The 20,407-nt window shown below is 42.8% G+C and overlaps 1 protein-coding gene across 2 annotated transcripts in view; it reads left to right on the forward strand.

The window, feature by feature from the left end:
- ECH1 (enoyl-CoA hydratase 1) overlaps positions 1-20,407 on the forward strand; it is a 1,020,088-nt gene that overhangs the window by 251,099 nt on the left and 748,582 nt on the right. The window contains exon 1 of one of the 2 annotated variants that reach the window (XM_044057090.1): positions 5,805-5,931. The exons of the other annotated variant lie outside the window; for it this stretch is intronic. Coding sequence (XP_043913025.1) covers positions 5,895-5,931 — 37 coding nt within the window. The 5' untranslated portion in view covers positions 5,805-5,894. Of the gene's footprint in view, positions 1-5,804; positions 5,932-20,407 lie in introns of those variants that run through there. 2 annotated transcript variants of the gene reach the window in all.

The following is a 20,407-nucleotide window of genomic DNA, read 5'->3' on the forward strand; positions in this document are numbered from 1 at the left end:
CTCGTGGTATCTTTCTCCTTCCTGCAGGGCTAGGCCCGTTTAAGTTAGAGGACCTAGTCCTCCTCCTCCTTTTTTCTCTGTCTGAGTGTGTCCTTTCTGCGAGAATGTCTAAGAGAGTAAGGATCATAAGCCATCTGGCTTTAAGAAGTGTATTAAGTGCTCTCAAAAAATGTCCATAACGGATGGTCATGGTAACTGCGTTTACTGTTTGGGGGCCATCCATTTACAGGAGACCTGTTTATTTTGCCATGCTTTCAGTCCTAGACTACCTGATGTCATGGAAGATGAGACAGCAACCGACGCAGGACCCAAGACTTTGATAATCAGGCCGACTGAGGGCTACTGCAAGCAGATAACCCAAATGCGATGACTGCAACAGTGAATACACTCGAACATCTACATTTATGGTAAGTGTACACAACTGTACTTTCTTCAAATTCGGCGTCTTCTTCCCTTATGAAAGGTCAAAGCCAAGATTATTCTGCAACTTGTAGGGACCATGGCTTCCACCATATTACTAGTGCCACTAGCCAGGTTACACATGAGAATTCTTCAGTGGCTCCTGTCGTCCCAATGGTCTTTTCAGCACCTCCCATTATCTCATCACATTCTGCTGACAGATTCTTGCAAGAAGGAACTCCTTTGGTGGACACTACCCAATCAGTTAACTACGGGCACCTCATTTGTCCCTCACCAACATGTTGCTACTGTGACCACGGATTCCTCACAGATAGGGTGGGGGGGGTTATCTTGGCAGGACTGTCCAAGGCACACGGCAAGATCACGAGGCTCACCTGCATATCAACGTTCTAGAAATGAGGGTGGTGCTCCTGGCGTTGCAAGCACTCCACGACCTTCTACCTCTGGGGACTATTGCAATACAATCGGACAACATGTCGGTAGTATGGTATATCAACAAATAGGGTAGAACCAGATCGTACACACTCTGTCAAGAGGCCATACGAATTTGGAAATGCGCGACAGCTTCCCAGCGTTTTCTGGTGGCAACCCACATTCCAGGGACAACCAACGTGATAGCTGACAAGCTCAGCAGGGCAATCCTTATGCTTCACGAGTGGTCTCTGAAACAGCGGAACAGATTTTCCGCAGATGAGGACAGCCTTGCTGCGACCTCTTTGCCAGTCCAATCAATGCCAAATGCAGCAGCTACTTTTCCTTCATCCCCCCTCCGGGGGAGTCACCGAGGGACACACTTGTTCACGATTGGCCCCTGGGTTTCCTGTATGCTTTTCCTCCCTTTCCTCTCATTCCCAAGGTTATTCAGAAAGCGAAACAGCTGAGAAGCAAACTTATCCTCATTGCTCCTTACTGGCCTCATCAGGTTTGGTTCCCATTCCTCGGGCCTCTACTCCTGGACGATCTTGAATCCTAGACCCAGCTCTAGACCTATTGACTCACATGTCAGGTTCACTCCATCCCTCATTGCGTACTCTCAATTTGACATCGTGGCTGCTCCAGTTCCATCCCTAGTCAGGCTTCACGACTTCTCACCCTCCGTGACTCATATCCTTACGTCTTCTCATAACCTGTCTATTAGGAGACTATATTTCTGCAAATGGAGAAGATTCTCTATCTGGGCGGAGAAACTGAATGTTGATCCTTACACTGCCTCCATTCCAGTGGTTTTGGAATTCCTGTCTGAGCTTTTTCACCAGGGATCTGCGGCTACCACTATCAGAGTTTAATTGGCAGTGAGTTCAAACTTTCATCTAGGTTTTCAAGATTCGAATCTGATGTCACATAAGCTGCGCAAACCTTCCTTAAAGGTGCTACTTTGTTGAGACCCCCCTATCAAGAACCTGTTGCCTCATAGGATTTCAATTTTGTGTTGTCCAAATTAACTTCACCCTTTGAGCCTTCCCATTCATCTTCTTTGAAATTCCTGTCTTGGAAGACTTTGTTTCTGGTAGCTATCACATCGGCCAGATGGGTGTCAAGAGTTGCAAGCATTGTCTGTTAAACCCCCTTATCTGATTTTTCACAAGGACAGGATATCCCTTCATACTAATCCCTCCTTTTTCCCCCAAGGTCTTTTCCCATGTCACTTTGAATCAATCCATAGAGCTTCCGGTGTTCTTTACAAATCATTCAAACGCAGCTGAATACAGGTTTCATCAGCTGGCTGTCCATAGACAATTATGTTTTTTTATTTGCACCCGACTAAGGAAATCAGGAAGTCATATCAGTTATTCATTTCCTTCTCTGAATCTAGGTCAGGTTTACCAGTTTCCAAAGTGACACTCTCAACTGGATTTCTAACTGTATAGCTTATGTTTGCAATTTTGAGAGTAGACCTTTACCCTTTAAAATCGGGCTCATTCTACCAGATCTCAGTCTACCTCTGCAGCCTTTCAAGCCAGGGTCCCATTTGATAATATTTGTGCAGCAGCTACATGGGCTACCCCTTACACTTTTATTACTCATTACAAATTGGATTTAACCTCCATGGGTAGAGCTTCATTTGGTTCCATGGTACTCAGGAGTATTTTTCCTTGAGCCACCCAAGAATAAGGTGCTAGGGATGCTGTCCCATATGTAAGAATGAAGGTGAGATAGGACTACAGAACATAAAGAAGTTATGTACTCACCATAATGTTCCATGTTTGTAGTCCATCTCACCGTTTATTCTTACGAACCCACCCGCCTACCCCCAGCCTGGAAGTACCTGGAGACAGAAAAATATTATTATCCTTTTTATGGAGACCTTTTAGTATTGGCTTCTTTGGTATAGTTGTTATTATCTTTCCTAGTTAGCAGCAAACAAGATCTGGGGATTGTACTGGTGCACCATGGGATACCTACCTAGCCACAAGCCAACTAGAAGACTTCCAGCTTGTAAATAGGCTGTCGGAGCCGAGGATCGGCTATGATCCCATATGTAAGAATGAAGGGTGAGATGGACTACAAACATGGAACGTTATGGTGAGTACATAACTTCTTTTTATAACTGCTGGGTCTGGTTTGGGACCAGTGTATAAAAATGTAAAAGACTGAGGAACTTTATACAATCAGACTTTTTATGGGCAGCAGGCTGACTCGAGTAAATTGCAGGTAGTGACACACATATCCTCCAAAGCTGACAGTGCTGGAGGAATGGGTGAAAGTCCTGGAAATTCCATCTGTAACAGCTCATTTTCTGAGGGGAATGAGAAACCTGTGTTCTCCTACTGAAAAAAAACTGGCACATTCTGGAAACAGTCTCGGAGAAAGAGAAGCTCCAAGAGGGAAAATCTGATACTGTGCCCTGAGTCTGAATCAGAAATCTGAGAAGAAACTCCTGCATTTTTCCCCTCATCTTCCTGTCCAGATTCAGAATCTTGAATCTCTTCAGGAAACGAAGCATACCTCTTTTACCAAAAAAAAAAAACACATTAAAAGAAGGATTATTAACTTAAATTAGACCATGAGCTAGATGCAGTAAACTACTCTGGTATAAAAGATTTGAGGAGGAGGAGAAGATATATGTTCAGTTTTCTGTTTCTTTTTGACAGGAAAAATGGAGCCAACAGTGTTGCTAATGGATATTCCCAAGGGATGGGTGCAACATTCTTGACTAAACAAGGAAGCCTTCCCTGTTCCTTCTCTCAGGACTGACAAGAGTGGCTCTCCCTTACCCACTGAAGGGATCCCAATAGCCGCAGACGACAAGGCTAATCTTCCGGTCAGTAGTGGCTGTAAGTGCTACACCAGAGGGATGTGGAATAAAAGATGAGTGGTCTGAGAAACCAGCATTGCCCACAGCAGTCACCCACTTGAGGTTGAGGCAAATTGTTAGCATGCAGTGGTGGCAAAGGCTTTTTGCTTAAAGTTTTTCTTTTTGTGGCTTAAAGAAGAACAGGCAATGGGATTGGTAGTGTGTTCCATGGTCAAGCTGAAACTGGTGCCTTTTTCCCCTGGTGAAAATAAGCAGTATAAGCTGGTAAAATTTAATGTTGTCACTTTTTTCACCCACAAAAACTCCATCAAAAAGCACCTTAATACACTTTGCCAGCCCCCAAAAGTAAAATAAACACAAGTCTCCAGAGAAGTAATGGGCCCTACTTTTAAACTGACAGGAAAAAGTCTGCTTCTGTTTTAGAAGTACAGATAAGTGTCAGGACAGTTTGTTAAAACACAAACTCCTAGTTTAAAAATAAATTTTCCTAAGCAGGAAGGTACATTTAAAGGCGGGGGAAGTTTCCCCAAAGGGGACTTGTTTTGCCCAGAAAAGGAACAAGCTTAAGCTGATCCTGAAAGCCTGCAGAGGACTGCTCTCTTCGGTGGCCATAACGCTGTGAAGGGCTTGGCACATAAGTGTTTTTGGGCAGTTCAGTTCGAGCTGCCTGATGCCTTGAGCATGTAGAAGGAGCCCTGAAGCTTTGGCAGCTGGCCAGCTGTCATATCTTTGACAGGATGTAACCCATATGGCTATGGCTACTGCAGCAGTGATCAGTAATATGAACATCAACTCCTGTTCCTCTGAACTGCATGGCTGCAGTATAGTAAAACACGTATTACCCTTTTATTGCAATTTCTCCTTCAAAGGTTTTTAACTTCAACTTCTTCACTAAAACCTTCCCATAGCTCCTCTATCCCACTCCTTATGTAGTAATCTCTACTGTAAATCCTACATATGTACTTTTTCCAGTTCACCCAACATTCTTACTACTTTCATGAACTTTCCCCCGTCCACTCTCCTATTGTAACATCTTCTACTGGAAATATGCATGATCTGTAATGTAATATACTCTTCACTTAATAACTGAGTAATGCTACATCATTTACAAGTGTTTAATTATAGTACAAGAACATTAGTGTATTTGTGTTTTGTAAACTACTTTGTATTTTGACTTTTACCAGTGTGATGTGTGCTCCCTTTTTACTGCCTTGTGTATCACAGTGTGCCTTAACTTATTTGTTGCCATTTAGCCTGGTTCGTGCCTGAACTCTTCGGACCCGTGTACTTACCGCTTAACACACGTAACAACAAAAATACAAAAATGTCATTCAGAGACAATATGGCACCCAGCCGCGCCCACTCGGTCTATACTAAATATCAAGGAATTATTATTAAGGCATAGCTCCTAATAAATGTCAGCTTTTACATTTATATAATCGCATAAACATTTTTAACGCTGTCAGGGCTTCCTTTCTGTAAACTGTGTTTTGGGTATTTTTGCTTAACACATTTGTGAGAATTAAATAGGGGGACGCCAGACACCTCTACACATAGTATTGTGGAAGGTATAATTTGTGGAAAAATACAGGGTCGGCCGGCTTTATTATAATTTATCGATAACTTGCGCCACCTGGAACTGTGCTTATGCAGACTGTCTTTAAGTTCAAGCCTCATTTTTTTCTGAAGCAGTACCGTCTTTTTATATACGGCATATCTTAAATTATCTTTTTACATTTCTGGTTTTCTGTGAAAGGGTTAGCACACACCCACACGGATAAATAAAGCTGGGTATAACCATAAACGTCTATTCTTTAACTTTAGGCTGAGCAGGTGTAATTATATTTTTTTAACAAGTGCGATTACAACACATGCTCATTAACCAGTTGTCTGTGAACAAGTAAAGTAAGACATAATTTAAATCTCCTATAATTTATTAACAATCTGCTGAATACTTGCATAACTAATGCTACCCTCAAATTTCACTTCTCAAAGACGGAAGTACTTGGCCTCCTGCAAACACTATTTTCATAAGCGTCTGTTTGTCCAAAGGGGCGTGACCAGAGCTGAAGTAGCTTTTTCATTGGTTACTGACAAGGAAACGGGCTTAATTTTGGCACCAAGGGTGTAGTTACGAAGTGAGCTAGTAAAAGGGGTTTGCAAAAGCAGGCTATGTATTAACCTGTCTGGGCAAAGGTTTTTGGCTTGCCACTCTTCAATGGCAGTGAGCATTCTTAGGACTGCAGTTACAAAAAGTAAGCAGTTACTCCTTTTACTTCAGACTTGCATTTAAACGCCTTTAGCATTAGTTTACAAATTTTAAAAGCTTATTATTGTTATTGTTGCAGTTTGGACTGGTAAATTGGTGTACTTGTTTTTATCTGTAACACAGATTGTTAGTGTGGTTTTATAGTCGATGTGTCGCCCCGAATTCAGGTTCGGGCAGGTCTTGATGCACTTTGCTTGTTATTTAGTATGAACTTTGGCTTAGGATTCTTGTTACCGTGTTGCACTGCAGTTCAATCCAAGTGGGTGAACGGTCAGTTTGCTTGGCTATTCTTGCTTGCTTGTTGCGCTTTGACTAGGATATTTGTTGTGCTGTACGACATTCTTGCAGTCCAAGCCAAGTGTGATTTTGTACTGAAAGTTTGTAGCCAGCGTCAAGTATGCAATATAGTATATATCAACTTCATTATTTAAGAATTATGGACGAAGCCAAAAATAATTGGAGGAGGAAGGGATGGGTGGTCGACGACGACAACAACAAAGACCCCAAATCAGGGACATTCTTTAAACATTACTTCCTTTTTTTCCACAGCGACAAGGTTTGCATCAACATGCATTTTCTTATCCCTATGAAGCACAAAACATTAATACATTTCTTGCAAATCCTCTGTGACATTTTCGAGGGACAGTGGAAAAATCTGAGGTAGAATTAGGGGTATTCTGCAAAATCAGTGGTAGTTAAGAGGTGTGCGCTAAACTTTTGTGCCTTGTACGATGGGACAGCAATGTTGAAATTGAAAGTTTGTCTGACTGCCCACACCTCAGTTTGCAGCTAAAGGGGTGCAAGTATTTTTATCTTCTACCGTTTGGGTATTGCATAAAATTGTGTGCTACAGCAGGGGATGCATGGAGAATCTCAAGTCTGATGACAGAGGGGGACCTTGCAAAAGTGTCAGTTTGTTGTATGTAGTGAAGTTATGCGGAGAAATGTAATGAATATTTGTCCTGTCTTCAGAAAAACACAACATTAGTAAACTGCAAAAACTTTGTGCTGTTGTTGGGCCATAGTAGGATGTGGTCAGTCTTCTTTTTCTGATAATTCTGAACTAGATTTCTGTGTATATTTTGGTAGCATTTTCCAGGTAGAGAGAGATCTCTCTCTAATAAAGGTGTTGCATTTCAAATGAGTAGGTAGTAATGCTGCTCTAGTTACAGTGCACAGCTGGATCATCAAGTAACTTCAGTACAACAACCCCCCTTTTTATGAAGTGTGCTGTAACCTATAAAAAAAATCATAGAAAAACTCCACCTTCACCTACAGTTTAACTCGACTCTTGGGTTTCTTTTCTCTCTGCAGCATGATTCCAGTACTTTGTAGGTGCCTGAAATCTTCTTGTACTGTATAAGCTTTCATTTCCTCACTTTGGTATCATCGGAAGGGCTCAAACCTCCTAACAGCCCCAGGGCCCTTACAAGCCTAGCCAAGTTCAACCTGTGTTCCCAAGCGTGTCTGGTTCAAGCAGACATTAAAGTCAGCACCTATTGCCCCTGTCCAAGAGGGACACAGGTGGAGCCCCCAGGGTGAATTTACATTTACCTATCCAATTGTCCAAATTACACTTAACTAGGGCCAACAAGGGGCTTGTTCCAAAAGTGGGACAGCCTTTGTGAGACCAATCTTTCTCTCCAGCATGTTCTTTTGATATCCCATACAAGGTTAAAGTCCTTTGGGTGAGTGACCCATGTGCCATTTGACTTGCGAATGTGCAGCATTTCCATTAAAGCTGGGTCAGAGACTGCTCTTTATGCAAGACATAGGTTGCCTCTGAGCAGTATGTATGACACAGTAAAGTGACAATGATTTCAGTCTGTCTGTATAAGGCAGAATCTGATTATGTTTATCTTTATTCATTCATCACTGATGGGTAGTCGGTTCTGTCCTTGGAACCGAGTCGGCCTTATACCAAGAGCGTGCCAGCCAAAAACCCTCAAGCTAAGTTTTTACCCACAGTGCCCTTCTCCCTGTTACCTCAGATCTCATTTGCCGCATAGTCTTAAAGCCGCGTTTAAGCCAGCTCTCAGCTAAGTCTTATATTTTTTGTATTTTATAAAGCTTCCACATAAAAATTTTCTGTAGTTTTTCCCTTTTTTATACTTTTTGTAGTCTGTCGCTAGATTTTCCCCTCTCTGTTTGACGTTTCTCTTCAAATTACCTTTGGGTAATCTTAGTGCCATTGGTGGTATGGCCCCTTTCTCCCTACCCGCTGTGGTAGTCCCCAAAATATCATTATTGGCATTTCCTTTTTCTTTCTTAATATAAAAAAAAAAAAAAAAAAATTTCTCTATTCTTCCCTAGTATCTTTCTCTTGTGACAGTTTGATTTTTTTCAATATGTCTGAGAATAAGGGGACTTCAGACTTCAACCAGTGTTTGAAATGTAGTGTTTGAAATGTAGCTGTAAAATGCCTAACGGTGACTCTCATGATGATTGTGTTTATTGTTTGGGAGTTCCTCATCTCTCTGTGCATCCATGCATCCACCTTGTTCTATCTGCCAGGGGTTTAGCTCCCATACTGTAAATGAAAGAAGAAATAAATGAATCCTGGAAGGGCCTTCTTAAGACCCCCTTTTCAGAGGCTGTTTCTGTGTTGGAGGGCTCACCCCCTCCTAGGAAAGAAAAAAAGCGACCGCATTCAGTTCCTTCACCTTCTGGTGACAAGGAGAAACTACCGAGACCAAAATACCGAAATTGTCTTCATCGGCTCCAGGTCCGAAACCAAAGCAGTGTCGTCTGCATCTGCCTCTGCACTGACCCTGCCTAAATTAAAAAACTTAACTTTCACACCCACTTCCACAGTGCTAAGCTTACCCGCCTTTCCTGTCTATTGTGGATACACTCCCCTCACACACCCACCATGGCACTGAGACCTTCCACAGCGCTGAGTTTACCTGCAGTGCATGTCTCTATTGTGGACACACTCCTCTCACATGTCTCCAAACTCAAGGCAATGGTGCCGTTAGATAGTGCAGCACGGACCTAATGCTCCCCGTCAGTGGATCCTTTTCCGGGGCAGGTATATAGCCCTTTTTTAGAATGGTCAGAGTCCCCATCGGGAGATCCGCTAAGAGCCTTTTCAGAAATAGATGCGGTGCACCTTGTGGACCAGCTGCTTGACAGGGGGGTTGCTGCACCTTCAAAGACACCATTCCTTGCAGGTTTCGTAGCCTTCAACACTGACACCTTTTTCGGCCCCCACATCTTTGGTGCCACTAGTGGATCTCACTGTGGCCCCGGAGCTATCCCTTTCTCTTGCTTGGAGCCAGGTCTTCCTCGGGTCCAGGATTGGGCTACTGGCTCCACAGTGTTGGGTATGGTTCTGAGCCTTCCTGCCTGTACCGATTCCTCTTGAGGCTCCATCCTTGTGAGCAGGATGCGACTCCAGTTCTGAGGTTGTCCTTCTCTGTTCTGGGCTCTCATCCCTCTTCGGGTGGCCTGCTTTCCAAGCAATGGAGAGGGCCCTTGCCTCTGTAGGCAAGCCTTCGGCATCAGACCCCCAGAAGTGTTCTCCCTCTGAGCTGCAGCTGACAAGAGCCTCAGGAGACCCTACCACAGGAGCCCCTGCTGAAGTAGTACCACAAAGAAGTCATGCAAGAGGCAGCACGTGGACTCCCCTGAGGAGTCTCTTAATGAGGACATGGATTACAATGAAGGGGAAGGGTCCCCATGGTCGCCCCCTGAAGATGTCTCTTTTAGAGACATCCTTGAAATATTGAAACAGGGGTGACTGGAAGCCCAAAAGTCCTTCCTCTGAGGAATCCGTGTCCCTGCAGGCTTTTTGTACTCTACCATCTTCCTCTTGGGTAACCCTGCCTGTAGACGAGCTAGTTCAGCTCATGGTGCAGCACACCTGAAAGGATCCTGACTCAGAGCCAGTCCCACTGAGACCAGATAAGATTCTGCCCCCCCCCCCCCCAAGGATAGCCCACATTGCTCTAAAGGTCTGCCAGTAGATGTGATGGTGGCAGCGGCCGCAAAGAAAGAGCTTGCCGAAAAGAGCCAGACTGTACATCCACCTAACCGGGAGTCTCGGGTGGTAGACAGGTTAGGGAAGCGAGTTTTTGCTTCAACTTTTGCCATACGGTCTTTGAACTACCTGGCACATTTTACTAGGGTCCAGAGAGACTTAATTTCCGAACTCTCCGGAACTTTATCAGGACAGGTGTCTGATGAGGTACTCAACAAAATTGCCTCACAACTAGGAACCCTGGAATTGATATCCAACTCATCCATGAGGTTAATATCCCATGCAACCGAAAGGGCAGCAAGAGCTGCGGGTACAGGCATAGTCATGAGACGTCACGCCTGGATGTCCCTTTGTGATTTCGTGGATCCTTAAGTCTTCCTTCCTTAATGCCCCAGTGGAAGCATCTTCTCTGTTTGGCCCAAAAGTGAAGGACACTCTCTAGCCAGGTGTGAGAAGGATGGCAAGACCCTGTCTGCTGTAGGTGTATGCTTTTCCACCCCCCCCCAGTGTTCTTACACTAGGAACCAGAGGAGTGGAAAGTTTTGCCACAAAAAAGTCTCTGCACCCTTTTCGTGACGCGTGGCGAGTTCATCCCCAGAGACAGAGAGGGCAACTCTTCTGGAAGGGGGGCCCATGTAACTAGGGGCCCAGAGATTCTTTCTCTGGACAACCGTACCAGTGCTCCTAAAGAGCGGCTTGATTGCTTTCCTCTGGAAGCAGTCTGGGGACGTTTCTCTCTGCACCACACTGCCTGGCAGTCGATACCCACCGACTCTTGGGTGCAGAAGATAATAACCAGAGGTTACCACATTCTACTAAACTCCTTCCCAAAGCCACTAAGACGAATTCCTGACATTCCACCCAGTACCCAGTCAGGGGGAAGAAGCAGCTGTAGAGATAAAAAAGCTGTGTCAAAAAAAGTCGTCCAAACAGTCCCACTAGACCAGATCGGGTCCAGATTCTACTAGAGATTCTTTTTGGTGGCAAAAAAGACGGGATTGGAGACCAATCTTGGATCTCAGCACTTGAAACAAGTTTGTCACCCAAACAAAATTCTGGATGGTCACGGTTCAGGCCATTCGTCCGTTTTTGGAAAGAGGTGATTGGATGTCCTCAGTGGACCTTCAAGATGCGTATTACCACATTAAAATGGACACTCTCTCCAGAAGGCTTCTTTGCTTCTGGCTGGGAGCCAATCATTACCAATTCCATGCTCTGCCATTTGGACTGTCTACAGCCCCCAGAGTATTCATCAGATGCATGGCAGTAGTAACGGCTCACGTGAGACTGCAAGGCTCCTTACCGCCCCCACCAAGCATCGACTGGTGACAGCTTTAAACTGCACTCTCTCATTGGCAAAGTTCATGGGACTCTCTATAAAGTGGAAGAAATGCAAACTGACTCCGACCCAAAGCTAAGAATTCATAGGGGCGGTGTTCAGTACCCAGTCCTGTCTAGTCTCTCTCCCAGAAAACAGATTACAAAGACTAAGGCTGCAACTCCGAGTGATACTCTGTCAAAACATGGTTTCAGCTCGGGAGGTCCTTCAACTCCTAGGTTCAATGGCAGCATCAATAACAATAGTACTTCTTTAAGACTTCACATGAGACTCCTCCAATGGCTTCTGTTATGTCAGTGGTATCCGAATCATCATCCTTTGTCCTTTCAGATTCTAATAACAAATCGATGCAAACAGGACCTTATTTTGTGGATGAGGCCAGAAACAGAACTTTGGAGTCGCCCTTTCTACCCTTCTCAGCCTAAGGCCACTGTGACCACGGACCCTCCCCTGATAAGGGTGTGTGTGTGTGGGGGGGCATTTTCAGGGGATGACAGTCCAAGGCACATGGTCAACTATAGAGGCCAATCTGCATGTAAATGTCATAGAACTGAGGGCAGTATTTTGAAATGCCTGCAACACTAAATCTGTCCTTCCTTGTGGAACAATTGCCATCCAGTCAGACAACATGGCAGTAATCTGCTATGTCAACAAGCAAGGAGGACCCAAGTCCTACCCGTTGTGTTGACAGGCCATGAGAATTTAGCAATGGGAAATAGCTTCCAACCTCTTTCTGATCACAACACAAATTCCTGAGGATTCTAGCGTGATTGCAGACAAGCTGAGCAGATGTATCCTTCTGCCTCATGAGTGGTCCCTCAATTCGAGCATAGCAGAGAAGATCTTCAGCCATTAGGGCCAGCCTTGCTGCGACCTATTTGCCTCCCTGTCAAACCACAAATCCAGTAGCCATTTTGTCCTAATTTCCCTGCAGGGGAGTCCCAGAGGGGTGCCCTAATCCACGATTGGCCCACGGGACTTCTGTACACTTACCCCCCCCTTCCCCTGATCCCCCATTTCTTGAAGAAAGCCCTTTGGTTGAAAAGCAAAGTGATCCTCATTGCACCTTATTGGCCTCGACAAGTATGGTTCCCCTTTCTCTGGGCTCACTTACTATGCTGCCTGTTGATTCTGGATCCAACCCCAGATCCGATTTCTCACCCCCAAGGGTTGAGCCACCTGAACACAACCAGCCTCAAGCTGACAGCTTGGTTTCTCCACTTCTAATGATCGCCAAGTAGAGCAGCCTTTTCCCCAGTGTGACATTATTCTGGCCTCTCTCAAGCCATCCACCAGGAAAATTATATCTTAGAAAATTGTGAAGGTTTATAATTTGGTCTAAGCAGAGAAAACTAGACCTGTATTAAGCAGTCTACCACTGCAGTGACTGGAGCTGATCAAAAATTTTCAGAGAAAGAGCTGCAGCATCCACTGTTCGAGTTCACTTAGCTGCCATTTCAAATTTTGATAATGGTTTCAAGGATTCCTCTTTAATCTCACATCATCTATGTAAAACCTTTCTGAAAGGAATCTCTCACATTAGACCACCATTCAAGCAAGCAATAGAACTGTGGAGTCTCACACTTGTCCTCCCATCTTTGACACAACCTCCCTTTGAACCCGCAGCCACCTGTGACATCAAGTTCATATCTTGGAAATCTTTTTCTGCTGGCCATCATGTCAGCTACATGCATTTCTGAGCTTCACGCATTATGCGTACAGTGCCTGTATTTGATTTTCCACAAGGACAGAATATTGCTCCGGACGAACCCATCCTTCCTTCCTTCCTTCTCAGTTATTTCTGATTTCACTATTGACCTGCCAGTTTTCTTCCCTAATTTTTTGAATAAAGGAGAGTACTGTCTGCATTTATTAGACAGTTGAGATTTGAACTTGATAGGAGAAAAACAATGCACAAATCCGACCAGTTATTTGTAAGTCTGTTTCTAAGGTGACTTTATCTAAATGTGTAAGAGACTGTGTACTCTTCATCTGCCGACCAGTCACAAGGACCTATACCAGAGAAAATCAACGTACACTCCACCAGATCAATGGCAACTTCTGTGGTTTTCCAATCAAGGGCTTCTATGGACAATATCTGTGCAGCAGCAACGTGGGATACTCCTCATATCGCAAATTGAATTTGGTCTCCAATGGAAGAGCTTCCTTTGGTTCAATGGTGCTCAGGAATATTCTTCCATAAGGGCCGCACAAGGTAGCTGGGGACTCTGTCCATCAGTGATGAATGAATGAAGATTAACCACATCAGATAAATGTTATTCTTAGTAACGTTCCATCTGTGTTTGTTCGTCTTCATTCATTTTGTCCCACCTTCCTTCCCCCTCCTAGTGGCTCCTTGGGGATTGTTTGGGTCCATATCCCGCTTTAGGGTACTTGCTTAGAAAAAGCCTCTTCTTTAGTAATAACAGGCAAACTCGATCTGAGGTAACTGGGAGAAGGACATGATGGGTAAAAGCTTAGCTCGAGGGTTTTTGGCTGGCGCAAGCTTGGTATAAGGCTGACTCAGTTACGAGGACTGAACAGAATACCCATTAGTGATGAATGAATGAAGATGAGCAACACAGATGGAATGTTATGGTAAGACATAAGTTCTTTTTTTGAAGACCCTGAATTTTCTTTGTGTGGAACCTTTGTGATCTTTCCAATTGCTGCAGATGTTTGGAAAGGAGCATACCAAAGGGAACGTTGTAGAGTACAGGGGGAGTTATAACCTCTCTCTCTCTCCTTCTTTTTCTGGAGGCATGCCCTTATTTATGAGATGAGCAATATAAAATGCACTTTTTATCGCTGTGGAAACATGTTGATCAAAGTTAAGGTTGCTTTCAATCTATGTGCCCAGATCTCTAACCACTGACTTTGTGCTTGGGGTATTGCTATTGGTGTGGTAGTTTGCAGGAACATCACCCTTGCTGAAGGGGATGGTAATGCACTTTTTTGCATTAAGTTAAAGACCATGACTTTGGCACTAGTCATTAGTCTGCATAAGACATTTTGCAGGATGTTGACATCACTAGTGGTTTCAGTGATTGCTCCCAGTTTGCAGTTATTAGCAAACTTTGTCAGCCACGGTACTTCAGAGAAGTTGATTCAGTCCCAGACTTGATCCCTGTGGAACACCTAAGTCTGCTGGAGTCCCCTATTTTGACCGTACGAGTTCTATCAGTGAGCCAGTGTGCAACCCACCTGACAATATATGGGTTGCTTCCCAGCAAGGTGAGTTTATCAATGATGCCTGCATGGGGGATTGTCTCGAAGGCCTTGGCTAAGTCTAGGTAGGCCGTATACACAGCTTTACCCTTATCTAGGGCTTTGGGTGACTCTCAAAGAAGTCCACAAAGTGTAACAAGCATGATCTCCCCTTGACAAAGCCAAACTGGGTGAGGCCAAGCATTTGGAGATTTCTTGCATCTTTGCTTAATAAGGTCCATGATGATTCATTCCATGGCCTTGCAGATAAGGCTTGTCAGGCTAATGGGTCTATAGTTCCTGGGGTCTGTGGATGTACCCCCTTTGTGCAAAGGGATGACTGTAGCTGTTTTTCATTTTGCTGGGATGAAGCCAGTGTTTGGGCTGTGATTGAAAAGCGTGCGCAATGGTGATACTAATTCCAGTTTTAACCCATGTAGAACACAGCCCGGGATGTTGTCTGGTCCCATAGAGGCTGTGTTTTTTGGCCTTGGAGAGAGAGAGAGCATTTAAGACCTGCCACTCGGAGAAGAGAGCATTTAAGACCTGCCACTCAGAGATACCAGGTGGGGGACAGGTTTTAAGGATGCTTTGGGGTATATATGGCTAGGACAGGGGAGTAAAGTTTTCAATGAACTTCAGCCAGCAGGATTGCTATATCCACAGGTTCTCTATATATAGTAACATTAACTACGAGTTCACTGCAAATCTGGGCTTTAACTTTGAGGTTATGGATGGCCTTGGATTTGTAGTTAGATGTGGAGGATTTCACTAGGAGTTTTATTTGCTTGTTTTAAGTTGAGAGAGTGTTTCTAGTTTTGAGATCATTCTTTCCTACTCTTGCTTTCTCCTATTGTATAACCTATTAATGGCAGTTGTCCACTGGGCAGGTTTGTTTTTCTTTGAAGATATTGCTTTGGTTCTGTTGTGTACAACAGAGTTAGTACAGTTGTATAGACGCTTGTATAAAGCATTTGTGTATAACTCAGCATAGGTGTCTGTTCCATCTGTGGGGGGAGGGGCTCTGAAGCTATTTATGCCATCACATAAGAGGTTGTAATTGGCCTTGGAGAAGTTTTTTAGTGTAGTTGTTGCTGGGGGGGGCTTGTGTTATAGTTATAGTGGGACCGGTTTGTAGTCATATCTCACCAAGAATGGTAACAAACTGGGGGGTGCTGCAGTGGTCCCCCATGTTAGTGAGTACCAGATTCAGGATGTTTGAGCCCCTTGTAGGTGTCGGCCTGCTAGTCCAGGGCATTGGAGTTAACAAAGTCCAGGAACCTTTGGGCAAGTGAGTTAGAACACACATTTACCTAGTCTGTGGATGGGTAATTTTTAAATTCACCCAAAACTAGGATGTTTGGTTGTTTCTTGATTGACTCAAGCAGATTGAAGTAGGTTAGCGGATGTCCTGATTCATGGAGGGGATCCTATAGCTGGCAACCTCCTGAAGAGGGGTCTTATCTACAGTCAATTGCACCTGAAGTAATTCAAGGGAGTCATGCTGTTTAACCAATCAAGAGGTGTACTTATCTTTAATGAATATTGATACACTGCCTCCTTTAGTTCTCAAGCAGAGTCAAGTAGACCAGTGGATGTTCTGATTCATGGAGGGGGTCCTATAGCTGTCAGTGACCTGAAGAGGCATCTTGCCTACAGTCGGTTGCACCTGAAGTAATTCAAGGGAATCGTGCTGTTCAACCAATTGAGGTTGTTAATGAATATTGATACACCACCTCCTTTAGTTCTCACTCATTCAGTTTGTGGTCTGAACTTGTAGTTGAAAATATAACCTGGTATAGCTGTGGTGCTCTCCGCAGCCTTAAACCAGATCTTAGTGACTGCACAAATGTCAGCATCTTCCAGGGTGAGGATTGTTTCCAGGGAGTGCAGTTTCTGGTGTGGACTCTTTAACGTTTACCGGCATAGCGTTGAAGCTGTGTTTTGAGGGTATTGTGTTGGGAATTTTGTTCTTTTGACATTGCCTAAAAAAAGGCACTATGGGGATGGTAAGAGCCTTGGCCAGTAACCAAGATCCCAGGGATGACAGATGAAGACCATCTCGGGTAAAGCGACGAGGTTTGTCGACCATGTTATCCCAGCCTGACAGATACTGGATTCCCTTTGAATGACACCAGAAACTAAGCAAATTGTTGAAGTCAGTCATTTTTGTTTGTATTGAGGTATCATCCTAGGAGAAGGTAAAATGCTGCTTAAGGCTAGGGACGTATTTGACTGAGGGAGACTGTTAGAGAGCACAGTCATGTTTCTCTTCATATAGTCCAGTGAGGTATATCTCAAGTCGTTCACACCGACATGGAGTATGGCTGAGTCATAACCGTGCCTGTTGGTGAGGGACTTGAGTGCATGTGTGATGTGACTGATCCTGGCACCAGACAGCTGACAGTGACCTTTTCCTTATCAAACCTGTTGATTCACCTATGACTAAGATGTTTGATTTTGTGTTGTGTACTAGAGGCTTGACTGGTGAAACGCTGGTATGTGTACTGTGTTCTGCAGAGGATGTATTATGTGAAATGTGCTTATTTGGGAGGTCTCTGATGTTTAGGTAAGCTTCTTGTAATGATCTCTCCATATGTAGGTTTATGTGTTGTGGGTTTGGTAGGTGCACAAGCTGAGGTGTGCATGCGGACAACCTGCTTGGTATCTGATGAACTGACTGGTGAGTGAGAGAGTCTGGATTCTACTCTAGGTTCTTGATATAGCTGCATTAGATAAGTTGATATGGTCAGAAAACAGGGAGAGGACAGGTTGGACCAGTTAACATGACAGGAGAGGTGGATAAAACATACAAAGAGCTAGTGGGTAGGATCTGTGTTGGTACCTCAGGACCTGTCAGTGAGGGACAATCACAAGAACTCGCCAATGGAGCACCAGTAGAGCAGTAAGGGAAAATTTTGCAGCGAAAAGCATTTGCATTTATAACCACCAAAGTGCCCATTGCTGCGTGTCAGTGCACGATGTGCAAACGAGGTGCTTGTGTAGCAAATGAGAGCAACTGATTTAAACAAATTGACCAATAAAAAAGCTCAAAAACTGAGCCTCGTTCCAGCAGCATTCAATCAGATGAGTTCTAAACTGCACACTCCTGCCACTAGGGTGCAGGGGAACCCTCTCCAGCAACGGATGGCCTGGTTTACTGATCAAGTTATAGAAACAGAACTAGATTCAGCAGGTCTGAATCTAGTCTGTGCTACAGCAAACAAAGTGTACCAATTTCAGAAAAAAACATTAATAAGCGGGTACAATAAGCCTTCAACCGGCAACTCCAATCTCGAAGGGCAGAGGCTACCCTCTCGTCTCACAATAGTGTAGACACCAAATCTTAATGTAAAATAACTTGCCTGAAGCCCAGGTACTTAAACCAGAACTAAGAATAACAGACGCACCAAGCCTTCAACCAACAATTCCCAACTTAGAAAAATGTAAGCTACCTCTCCTGCCTCAGGAGTGTAGACCACAAACTGTCTTAATGTAAAACTGAATAGTCCTGGAGAGAATTCCAATGAATAAGCTCAGGATCCACCAATAAGTGCCACACGTTCGATAAAAAGCCGGTTTATTATAACAAACATAAAATGAGGACGAACAGTACTACTCAACAAAGAGGTTATCCTACAAAAATGATGACGTAGTAGAATATGTTACACAGCACTGGGAAGTGAAATATAAAGCTTTATTAGGAGCTGGCATAGAATTAGGTAAGCATTTTGACAAAGTAAATATATGTTTGACATCACCTTTTCAAAGAGCATGTGTTCTACAATTTAACTCGGCCACAGATAGTATTAAAAAGCTAATGTGTAAATTTTGGCATATAATATCTAGTGATGCCAACCTATTTAAAATACTGGGCAATAAACCAAATTCTATATATAAAATTGGTAAGAATATGAAAGTATTAGTGGAACATAATGAAACAAAAAAAGATTTTAAGTATCTAATTAGAAGCACGAAATGTGGGTGTTGCAATCAATGTAAATATATGTCAGAAGAGACTAAAATAAAGTTAGATAATGGTCACAAGTCATTTATTAGAGCCAAATATGGCAATTGTAACACAAAAATGGTGATATATCTTGCGAAATGCAATATGTCCCAGTTTTTACGTAGGAAAAACTGAGAGACACCTAAAGAAGAGAATACATGACCATATTTACAGCATCAGAACAAATGACAAAACCAATGCCTTATATAGACACATTCAATCTAAAGGTGACGGACATCATTTTAAATTTAGTATTTTAGAACATATTGAAATGGATCCTAGGGGAGGTGACTACAAAAGTTTATTAAGTTACAGAGAAGTGTGGTGGCAAATATATTTAGATGCCACGACTCCCCCGGTTCTTAATGAATTTATTCCTGTCAAACCATTGATATCTTTATGAATTTCTTCATTCATTTTATTTTATATTCATGTCATTTTTTATTATATTTCTATTTGCATCATGCTATTGATATTTGTATGTATTTAAATGATATTCATATGTAATTAAATGAACTCATACGGTTTTTACACACTGTAAATATACATTTATATTTTTATTTTTCATATACAGTTATATATATATATATATATATATATATATATATATATATATATATATATAATAAATAATATTAGGAAATACTCAACAGGTTTTATGACATTTATTAGTTGTGAGTCAACCGATATGAATTTTATACTATTGGACTATTTGATATTTCATGTTACTGTTTGACAACTTGTTTTTGACATATTTAAGATATTATATGTATACAGTGATATGATCAATTACATCAACGGGTTTAAGGGATAGGAATGTTTTTTGATATTTTTTTTATATATTTTTGATATTCATTGCAGCACCTTGTTAGAAGTTATATTACATATTATAAAATATAGACATACAACATAGATTATTTATCAGTATGGTTCCAGTATATTATGTAATTGATTTTAAATATATTGGTAAGAATCCACTGATTCTTACATTTTTCTTTTAACCTAATGGATCCAACACAGAAATTAATTTCGACTCGTACTCTACTCTTAACTGCAACTCTTGTAGCTCTCGCTATACCTTGCACACTAACCTCCCTTGAACACTATCCCAACCAACAAACTCTCCCTAATTCCCCAAGACATACTCTACAACATAGTAATATAACCTGTACCTCTACATACCTACTTCCTAAGTATCATAGGCCTACCCACTTACCTACCTCCACGTCAAACGGTCCATTTTCACTAACTACAAAATTCTAAAATGTATCCAATTTCCTCAAAAACACCCTCTATTAGCCTGCAATATTCATCCTAATCCCGGTCCCAATACTCATATACACAATCTCCCAAATAACTCCACACCTAATCACACCATTACAAATAGACCATCTAACTCCCTCCTGATAGCACACCTTAACATCCGTAGCATTAACAACAAAACTACCTACCTTCATGCACTCAAGTTTATTCCACACCATTACAAATAGACCATCTAACTCCCTCCTGATAGCACACCTTAACATCCGTAGCATTAACAACAAAACTACCTAACTTCATGCACTCAAGTTTATTCCTTTGACATTCTCTGCATAACAGAGACATGGCTAAAACCCACTACCCTTGACCAGGTAATTATTCCTCCAGGATTCAATATCCTAAGACACGACCGTAAAACCAAAAAAGGCGGCGGAGTAGCCATTTTGTACAAAACAGGGCTCCAAGTTAGCACCTTTGACATGCACCTTCCACCAACTAACAATGCAGAAATCCTAACTGCCAAGCTAGAAGTTAACAACTCCAAATCCATCTATGTTATTTGTATATATCTTCCTCCAGGAAATAATATAAATACACTTGAAAACATACTCTATCACCTCTCCTCACACCTGCCTCAAGAAACTATTATTCTAGGAGACTTTAAT

This window comes from Protopterus annectens, chromosome 1.part0, assembly GCF_019279795.1.
Source record: "Protopterus annectens isolate FY-2018-M chromosome 1.part0, PAN1.0, whole genome shotgun sequence".
NCBI classification, from domain to species: domain Eukaryota; kingdom Metazoa; phylum Chordata; order Ceratodontiformes; family Protopteridae; genus Protopterus; species Protopterus annectens.